General features: G+C 42.0%; 1 protein-coding gene across 1 annotated transcript; it reads left to right on the forward strand.

Moving 5' to 3' along the window:
• Positions 1–509: 509 nt before the first annotated feature.
• On the forward strand, positions 510–10,028 carry T265_08373 (hypothetical protein; the record flags this gene model as incomplete). Its single annotated transcript, XM_009174157.1, has 3 exons — positions 510–652; positions 6,559–6,649; positions 9,867–10,028. The coding sequence occupies 3 exons, from the start codon at positions 510–512 to the stop codon at positions 10,026–10,028; spliced, it is 396 nt and encodes a 131-aa protein (XP_009172421.1).
• Positions 10,029–10,565: the final 537 nt, after the last annotated feature.

Below are 10,565 nucleotides of genomic sequence, written 5' to 3' on the forward strand. Positions count from 1 at the left end.
ATTCGCAAGGCGTATTTCTGTTAATTAGGTTGTGCTTTTTTGCCTCCAAACTATAATACAATCAATCAGATTATGACACAGATCGAATGCGCACGCCGTATAAATTGCTCCACTACTGGCCTGTGCAGCGTACAGCAATGAAGAATCACCTATTTCTACTCCTATGTACCATCGTATATCTGGGATGGGCATTAAAAGAAGATGAACCTCCGGATGAACGATACCAAGAAATACTCGATGCAATAAATGATCTCAGAAAAATGGTGTTAGAAGGACGACTTGAAGGACAACCGCAGGCAGAAGAAATGCAACCATTAGTAAGTCATTATAGAATGACGAAGGTTTTCGATAACAATTCAAGGAAAGCAAAAAAGTTCATTCATATGTAGTAATTTTCGCCTAACGGTTCAAGCTGATCACCAATACGATGGGTTTCCTGGATGTCAGAGTATGGATAGAGAAGGCTTAGATTTTAAAGGTTACCAATATCTCACGTTAAAAAACCACTCATGCATAGTGTTCTGTTTCAGAAATGGTCCAATAGTTTAGCACGTGAGGCACGGGAGGAAGCTGAACAATGTTACTCATTCAAACGGCGCGACCCCAATCAGCTTGGGAGCGAAATTCGCGATATCTCCTTCAAATATGAGAAGTGAGTCAGTCGGATTAATCAAGTTTGAATGAGTGTTAAATAGGTAGTAACCCATTTAAAAACTAATCAGAGGCGTTGGATCTTATGTGCACAGTGTTGTGTTCTGAAAGCGGGTCCCCGAAAAAGTGGATCCAAAAATTATCCTTTGTGCGTAGATGGTATGCCTGTTTTCGTATCATTTATTCAGTGAGTATAACGTCAATATTTTGAACACTTCTTCCTAGTACCGTGTCAGGACTTACTTGAAATTACAAAATTAGATGGGTATAGCGATCTTGGGAGATGTCTTTAAACTTAAATTTTTGAAGTGCAAAAATGCGTCATTCTTAAGTTGTCGAAAAATCAAATATCGGATCATATTTTGTGAACCTCATATCTTTTTTAGGATTCTCTTCCCTTGGCATGAAACACTTTGAGGGAGTCCTCTTAAAAAATTTGTCTTTGGCCTTAAAGATGGGAAGTGTTTTCAGAAAGGGTTGACCGTAATTTCTTTCTAAGCCATCCGAGCATCGTTTCCAGTAAAAAGCTCACTAATAGGCTTATGGTTATAAATCTTATCCTTTGCTCCTAGTGGGACGTATTGACGAATGTTGGACCTTATCAGTTAGACCAGCTTTTGGCAAGAGGGTTATGCAAACGAATGTAGATCGAATTTGGACGGGAAAAGGTAATGAGGTGTAAACGATACGGGCTTACCGACACAAGCATTTCAGATCCATCGGGATACCCGTCCCACTACTCTTTCTGAAGTAAAATGTATCACCCCGAATGGTACTTCGAACCATGGAATTGCAGAAAAAATCCTTTTAATACACTGCAAAAACTGCATCTGCCCTTGTAAAAGGACCCTGCCGAAAAGCGTTTCAAAGGAAATGGTATTATAAGTTAAATTTTATTTGTGTATTCCCTATTCGAAGAAAACGCTTAACAATCCAGTGGAAAAGGCCTCGTATTTGCAGCGCCCTACTTAAGCGCAAAAACAAACGGCCACTGTACAAGTGTTTTACAGGTTTTTCCATGAGCACTACATCGCCTGCTGGACCGCGTTACACTCGTTTAAAATAGTCAAGATGTAACAAGTGATGGTGGGTTTTCGTTTATACGCATCTGGAAATTTGCCAAGTCTACGAGGAAACAGTTTATTTTCTCCCATCATCATGTCTACCGGGCTGATAATCTTTGACCAAAAAGCTCACGGTTGTACATTCCGATAAAGTAGGATAGTAAAGTCGAAAGGTTGTGGCTACTCTCACTATCGTGTTCAGCGGAAGGTGGAAAAATATTATCCGGTGGTTTGCCCACTTTGATGTTGTGTTGTATGTGCATTTGATGTACGTACTTGTAAATGACTCCCATTACCACGCTTGTTATTCCGAAATGTCATGTCTACAGTGGTACTAGACATGACTATCCTTAATCACTGCTGTCTGGTTTAAACCGACAACAAACCAGCACTAGCTAGCCATGTGTCTACCTTGGGTACGTCTTATAGATGGTTCGGGCCAGCAGGCCGCCCTGGGCGTACACTATTTAGTTGTCCACAACTCGTTGCATAACTGTGGGTCATCATTTAGATTCCCTGTTCAACCTCTGGTTTTATTGCCCAGGGTTGACATCGGATAGATAGCTCTTAGTTGGTATCATAAGCGGATAAAAACAAGCAGCATGTGGAACTATCTCCTATCTGCCCATCGGCGCACTTCGACTTGACATGCAGGTTCGGGAATCGGATGTCAGCTGACCATTGTTCAAGACATCGAGCACATGCATCTTCTCGTAAATCTATGGATCTGTGGATCATATTTCTGGAGCGTTATGGATAAAAACAGCCCATTAAATGCAACCGAACAAGTTCTCGTTTGATAGAGAGCGTTTTGTTTGGATTAACTCTTTTGGCGATTCTCAGCATTCTTTTTAAACAGACTTAGTTCGCTCTCTCCCGATAGGGCTTGATGCGAGTAAGTGTTTGCAGAAACTAATCGACAACGGCTGAAATTTTTTAGCATAGTGAGAAAGTATCTTTCTGACTAAGGATGGACATCAATCAAGTGGTTTTTGCACTTATGCAGCAGTCTTTCCCCATTCACCCATCGACCAGTCGTCAACTGTTCACAGTACAACGTAAACTCACGCATGTTTCAGTTCAATAAACCAACCAATGACATTGGTTGCATGTGGTGGCGGGAGTGGTATAATTCAAGTTCCCATCACTCTCGTTTGAACACTCGTCCTTCTGTCTTCGCGTAACTATTTTGGTGAGTCCATACTAAAGGGCGGAGGCACTGAATTTGAGTTCCGCTCTTACTAAAGCTCATCATCAGTGCATATCCTTGGCCTTGCCGGCGATGGAACTCCGGTCCTATGACATGCGAGTCGTGCGGGTTTCTCTACTCAATTAGCGCAGCGTAAAAGCACCTGAAAACTATCAGATTTGGGCAGAAGAACTTATTTACACCTGAGCGAAGTGACTGGTTTGTTCAACGAAGATCCAGTGCCTCTCCCGATTGTGTCGATCGACAGACCCGCTTGTTTGAACTTCTCAGCCAAGTGGCGCCACGTGCGATTTAAACCTGCCCGATAATTTCTGCTCAGTCGTAGGTGGTTGCGGGGTCGGTAGAATTCACGTTCATGTCACTCTCTCTTGGATGGCTGTGCCAGGAAGGGATGAGTGTTAAAAAGCGAGTGATATGAACTTAAATACAGCTGTCATGGCTGAGTTCTCTTTTACTGGGTGGTGTCCTGTTTTCCAACTTCGGTGTGCACTCAGCTGCGCCTGGCAATTAACACTTTTATCTATGCTGAAATAAGGTGCCCCATTCAAAGAGGTCTCGTTTTAGACAGAAGAGTTATAATAAGTATAATATGTTTTTGTTTTTCACTGTTGCAAATTTACTGTCATTTTGTTTTGGTTGACGTGAATGGAAGAACTCTCTGTGTAGATACGTGCGACGGGTGATGAACTGAAAAGTCTGAGAACCAGGGTTTCAGGCTCTCAGGATTCTCTTCATATTTCTAAGAGAACGTCGTTTCTACAGTTTTCAAGCTAGATGCGCCTTTGATTATGAAGTCTGTCAGATCGCTGTTCTTATTAATCTAGTTTGGCTTTTGCTGAAGGAGTTACTCTGATGAATCCCTTGTGGAGTAGTCTCACTTATGTAACTGCATTGCCCACTTTCGGTTTTAATGAGGCAAACGTGGCTGTAATTTTGTCAGACAAAAAATTTAATTTTGGCGCATAAAGCTATTCGTAACCTGAAGTAACACGACAGAGTTTATCCGATGTCAGTGATTTTTGCTCTTGAGAAATGCCGATACTGCTTACTTTGGGTTTTATTCTCATGCTTAACAAAAAGCTGGCTGATAATTTTGCGTTAGGTAGTCCTTTATGAGTTTATGAGGGCAACTTCCCTAGAATCAGCAGTGAATTCTGCTACAAATCACGAAAAACCATTCCATACTAGTTTCGTGAACTATGGAAGGCCAACAGCAAATCAAATTTGGACCCTCTTGAGAACGAACTTTTTCCTAGTGAAAATGTTGATATACTAAGATGCTACTATATTATATGAGCATTTCATTGAACCATGAACTCTGGCTGGCATCGTCTTAACATAATTAGGTCATGACCTATATAATACGCGTATTTTTCGGTATCTAAATAAAGTGACTATAGAAATTCACCAGTGGAGGGTTAGACTTACTCTTGGCATATGTTCACGCAGTGCCAGCCGGAGGGTGCCGCTGCATGTATTTTGCGAAGCAATGGCGCAGATGAAATGTCGGTTCAGTAATACCAAACCAGGTTAATCGTCCTTCAAGCCTGTGGATTGAGTGTAAAGATAGTTCCATTCGAAATTGTGCTTCGATGAAAGGTGATGAGATATCATTTTTGACCTTCATGAAGAGCCTGACTGAATTCCACCCACCGGATTCAGGAACGATGTAAGCGAAGAATGGCACAAAACTGTGGCCCGGTTTGGCGAGCATCACATAGAACCGTTCAAAATATTTATCGTATCCATCCTGTGGGTGACAGAACCATTTAAACTTTTCTATTGTATGTCATTATTGTTAGTCCTATCTACTCACTTCGAGAAATTACGCATACGATGTATCGGCCAGCCATTCCTCATATATAAACTGTGTAGAAAAGCGCGGTGCCCGAAGTTTGTCTTGCAGACAACATTTTACAGCCACATCATCTCAAGTCAGTGTAAATTACAGGTATCATACGGGCATGTGCTCAGTTTTGTACACCTTGATCAATTCCATGGTTAAGTGTTCTATAAATGATTGGAAAAAAATCCAAGTGAGTAGAGATTTCGAAGAACACCAGGTGATGACCATAGAAAACCAAAATTTTGATGCTTTGTTCACCCTTAGCCGTTACTTTGTACATAGATCTAGGATTGACGAGCCAAGGTGCATTGAATGCAACCAATAGTACAACTACAGACCTCTCGATTACCTGATAGGTGTTGGAACTGCCTCCCCGAAATTAGGCTGATTCTGTGAATGTGCCCTGAGGAAAACACTACTGAGCGTCATCGTATTAGCAGCCATATCTAAACGAGGATGAACCAGTAAATTCCCACCTTTAAAAAAACTTAAATTTTCCTCACCTCCATTGCACTCATAAGTCAAGCATGTAGTCGCCATCTATTCGAGCCAGACAAAGCTGTCTCTTCTGGAAGATTTATAACAACAGGGTAGACAGTTATAGTTGTTCGTGGATTGTTCTTGAGCTAGGTATTTCGTTGTTTAGGGAAGCACTTTCGTGCATTTTACACGTGTTCGACTACTTTGGTAGTGTGATCGTCTCACATTTGAGTGAAAACTAGGATGTTACTAGATAGCAAACTGTCACTTTTTTCAGAGATGATTCCTCAGTTTGATATCTTCAAAAAGAACTGAGATCGCCGGTCTTTCGAGTTGGAGATTGTATGTGCTTTCAAAAGATTTTTATCTGTCATGATAAGTGAAGCTTGGGTGGTTTTTCTGCTCCCAGTGTGGCCTGGCAGCAACGTGTAAACTTGGGTGCACATCATAAAATACTGGGTTGACTCAGTATCTATTTTCAAATATGACACAGGATTTATTCGCGAATTGGTGCTGATTCTAACACAGAGGAGTGAGTAATAAATTGATGGTGAGCAGAATCACCCTTGAAAAATCAACTCCCAGTAAAAGGTCCTTTCACTCAGCAGCAGTTTGAACCGTTATACTGAACCTACCAGTAAATTCAATTGCAGGAAATATGTCAACGCATTGTTTACGTCATACCACATTTAGTTCACTTAATGTAACAGGTGGAAACTTTTCAAAACACAGCTTGATTATATCACTAAGTACGTCGGTTCCGTAGTTCTTCATGGGTAATTTTTTCTAAATAATAAGCTAGTTCTCGATTTCCCGCAAATATTAATCATATGAAGTGGACAGTTTGTAGACGGAAAAGACGAGACACTCTACAACCATCTAGTCTCTATTTAAAGCCATCAAGGGTATGCGTACAAGAGTCATAAAATAGTTGTGAAGCCATATTTCTAGACAGTGTTTCGCCAGCTGGGGGTCGATGATCGCTTACTTGTCCAATAGAACGTAGACGGAATCACTCAGTCCACACCAGGGTAGGTGCACGCAACCTAATGTTGAGCTGCTCCCTGAGGGACCCGCGACTTAGGTGTACTTTTCATATTTGTGCGTGCTACTCATGCTTTTTAAGTAGCGAGCTTTTGTTTCTCAGTCGCTAAACGTTGTTTGCGCTCTGGTTCATTCTGGTTCATTTCGTGCTATGCTGTTACCCGAATAAATTTCATCATTTTAATGAACTAAATGGACTGAGCGAATGATTCGCCAAGTGATTTCTCATTAACCTCTGTCTCCTATTCCATCGCCCTATCTAGCCCGGTTTTCGAATGGAGAAAGAGGAATAACGACTATAAATTCGGGATACTTACCAAAACCACTAGATTGAGGCATGGCTCCTATACTCAGGTAAGCAATCAGTACTATGTTTGTTGTAAAATCCAGAGTACTAGCACTAGGATGGCCAGGCGACCTGATAAAAGTTTTGGCCTGGCCTAAAACAGAGGAACACTTTTTTTAGGTTGTGAAATTTTGCAAACTCTTTGAATATTTGCTCTCCTTGCCAGTTCAAGATTTCGTTTTTGCTGCCGAATCTCTCTGATGCTGGCGGTGAATCAGTATTTCTATATCGGTGACTGCAGGACATTTTTCGTTCACGGACACACATATCACGCCAAGCTTACTGTGGATGGTGACAAAAGAATTTTATATGTAATTTAGGCTATCAGACCTCGTTTCGCACTGAAATCTTATAATTAAGCCCTTGTTTCTATTCTCTCATCAAAGGTGAACTTTATTCTGGACTACATGCTGTTATATGGCTCTTCTTGATTAGCCCCATATCTCATGTTAGAAGCATTCCTTTTACACCAGACAATGTTTCTTGTACGATAGTTTTTTCATTTCACTCAGCTCCAAGGTGGTGTAATTACGTTCAACCGGAGATTCCATAAGAGAAATATTGGTCATTACAGTGAGACTACCGTAGTTCTGACTAACTACTGAGGTCAGTAACCCACTCAGGCCAATATAAGTGTGATTTGTTGGCACAAAAGGACGAGATTGTGCTTTTAGAGGTTTCATTTCCTCTGTGTTCGAAATGACCCTCACCAGAGACCCTGAGGACAGCCTACTCTCCTAATCAGAAAGTAGTAACTGTTAGAATAATAGGTGCCTTTGGAATAGTTATTTTTACCTGATTTCAGTTTCATCCACAGGATGTCTTTTGTACGTCTCTTTTGACTGTTTAGATCATGTCAATGTTAATTATCTGCAGCGGTCAAAAAGAGGGGAACAGTAGTTCAGTATATACAAATAGGAGTAAGTATAAAAGTCAGGCAACAACGAATGAACTGTCGGTACTCCGTCGTAAGACGGTCGTTCCTTAGTTTGGCCGAACACAAATGCTGTGTCCCTGCACCCAAACATCCCAGGTTGCTTGCTAAAGGACGATTAGTTTTCTTTTCGGAACGACTACTCCCACAACTACTCTCATTTGAATACAAATTTCGCTGTTTACACGGGACCCAACTCAGTCCACCTGAATCTCCCCCGTTCGTGGTGGCTCACATCAACTGATTGTGCTGCCAGACCTTTCATGCTCCAGTTGGTACGACGTTCGAGACATGACAACACATTGTTTGGATGTGACATGCTACTCCCAAGGGCTGCCGAAGAATTTTCAGCAGCCTCATGAGCAATGTGTTACGTCTGGAGCCCTAAAGTTCTCCAAACACGCCATATTTTATCGCATGCTCTTGTATAAAGAAGAAAAGCAGAGTACCATTTCTAGTGTTGAGGTCTTCGTCTGAGTGCTTGTCTAAATGTATATTTTCAACTCTCCAGGCTGTCATCAGTAGCACCATGTAATTGACACTACAGTTTTGTTTACATTCAGGCTTTAGACCGTAACCACATGTTGCAAATTGTACACGTTCTGAGTTGTAAACCAGTTTGCCGGATCGTTATTACGTCTTGCATTTGATTTCTAGCCCAAGACTACTTCTGCAATGCCCGTGCTGTGGATATAAATGTATATGGCAAAACATCACTATTATGGCCAGCGGCCTCGTCATGCAAAATCAGAGAGTTGTGTGATTGGCCATGAATAATGGTCATGACTCCCCATCTGATTGACCGCACTTCTCAGTGCTTTAGAAATTCAGGAGCGAAAAGGTGACATCCTCTCAAGGGGTCAGTACGTAATAGCATGTACAAGGTCAGTTCATAAAGGTCCACGAAAAATGCGATCAGAGTCCACAAGTCGGTAAAAATAAAAGGCAAGTATTCAAATGCATTCAAATGTTGCCTTTTCGAAGAACCGGAAGTATGCACTTGTAATAGGTATTATCCATGACGGCCGACGTTCCAGAATACATTGTTAACTCGGTTGTCGCTTACGAAGAGACGCCTTCCCGCGAAAAGCTCTGAAGCGACAAAAGCCTTACTTTCCACATTAATTTGCTTAGAGAATTTCCGCAAGAGAGGAGTGATCTAATCGGCGAGTCATTTTTTCATGAACAGCCAAGGCTTAATCAGCCGCTTCGTAAGCAACACGAATTTTGCGTGACCTATCGGTGAACTTCGTGAACAAATCATGGGACGCCTTGCTCTTAGGTTGCCGTAAGATATCAGTGGGAAGAATTTGGATGAAATTTATTGTTAGCGCTGCGTCGATGTGCCTGTTGAGCTGAAAAATTGCTGACCCATATTACTCAACCCTGATGTACGTCGTCAAGAATCACAAATCAATATAATCGAGAGTATCTCCACAACCAACAACTGGCAGTATATGCAAAGCTAAAGTGAGGAGGCTCCTTTGCTCTGTAAACATGCCTCTGAGTCAGATTAGCAGGAGAGAACTTCGTTTGGGCAATGTGAGAACCATGAAAATTTAAAAATACACTCATTTCACAATGGCTATGAGAATCTCATTTTCGATAATCCCTTAGCTGGAAGTTTTCAGGTGCTCAAATACGTGTCTATGGCAAAATTCTAGCGGTAAATCTATCTTGAAATACTTCTAAAAATTAGGATGTCGGCGCTTTGAGTCTATCGCTAAACGTGCCTTTTCGTTCGTGTATTTGGATTTCTGGCTTGGAAGTCTTCCCAACTCAGCGTGCCCCAAATTAAAACTCATCATATGTGAACTTCGATGACAGTAACATCCATGAAGGGCCGTAGTCTGGCACCAACACCTCCTCATCCTATGGAGTGGCAAAAGCTTCATGCACTCACTCGTTTTCCGTAGGCAGTTTCATCCAGATAATTTCTAAAAAAATCCTTATACTCAGAAAATGAACGAACACGCACAGGTAATTTGTAGAAAAACGGTAACAGTAAGTACACTTGAAGCAGACTTGTTTGCTTGTTTGCAGGAGTACAGTTATTGGGCCGCTTTCTGTCGACTGATGGAACACGTGGATCCGAACTAGCTGGAGGGGTCTACTTTTTGGATTTGCCGTGGGACACCTACAGATATCACTAGAAATGGGGATGAATTCGATGAATTCTGCTCGACGTTCTTGTGATCTATCCAAGGCCACTCGGAGCAATTAATAGGTTGGCACACATAGTTGGCAATCCATAGTGCGTCATGGATCGGAGGCGTGGCTTCTGCATGTAGAGGACATACAGAAGATGTCAGTGTTTGACCATCGGTGTCTTTGAAGCATTGGTCAGTTTTGGTGGGAGCATCGTACTAGCAATAAGGTTTTGTTGGAACATCGTATTGGCAATGCTGAGGTACGCTCGATCGTCTTTGGATGAAGCGACTCTCTCGCGATAGATGAATTACGTGAGGACATCTACTCCGCATGCCAGAAGACCGTCTGACCCGCAGAGCTATTTTTTGTAGGCCCTGTGCTGAGTAGAAGAGACCGAGCGGTGGATGATATATGACCTGGAAATCAAGTACGAAAACACAAATCAGTAACTTCGTGATGCACTGCTCATAAGGTCGCTGAAAAATCTTCAACAGGCCACGACCGGTTTCGCCCTTCTTGGGAATCATCAGGTAGGCGCAATCCTCGAGTTTCCGCCATCCCTATGTTCTACTTGAAACCGAATTGCACGAACTTAGCGAAATGCACTTATTCGCAAACTTATTTGGTTATTTCGAGAAACCCACCTGGAATCCAGCTGAATCTCTCGTTTGTGATGTTATGATTAGTGCATCACAAATATACACGTATCGGGCTATCTCGAATATCGTAGCGACTGAAACATGAGGTGGCCTGGTGCAGCACATTCAGTTGCCTGGAAACATCAGAAACGAGAGATTCAGCTGGGTTCCAGGTGAGTCTCTCGAAAAACCAAATTAGTT

This window comes from Opisthorchis viverrini (genome assembly GCF_000715545.1).
Source record: "Opisthorchis viverrini unplaced genomic scaffold opera_v5_213, whole genome shotgun sequence".
In the NCBI taxonomy this organism is placed as follows: Eukaryota; Metazoa; Platyhelminthes; class Trematoda; order Opisthorchiida; family Opisthorchiidae; genus Opisthorchis; species Opisthorchis viverrini.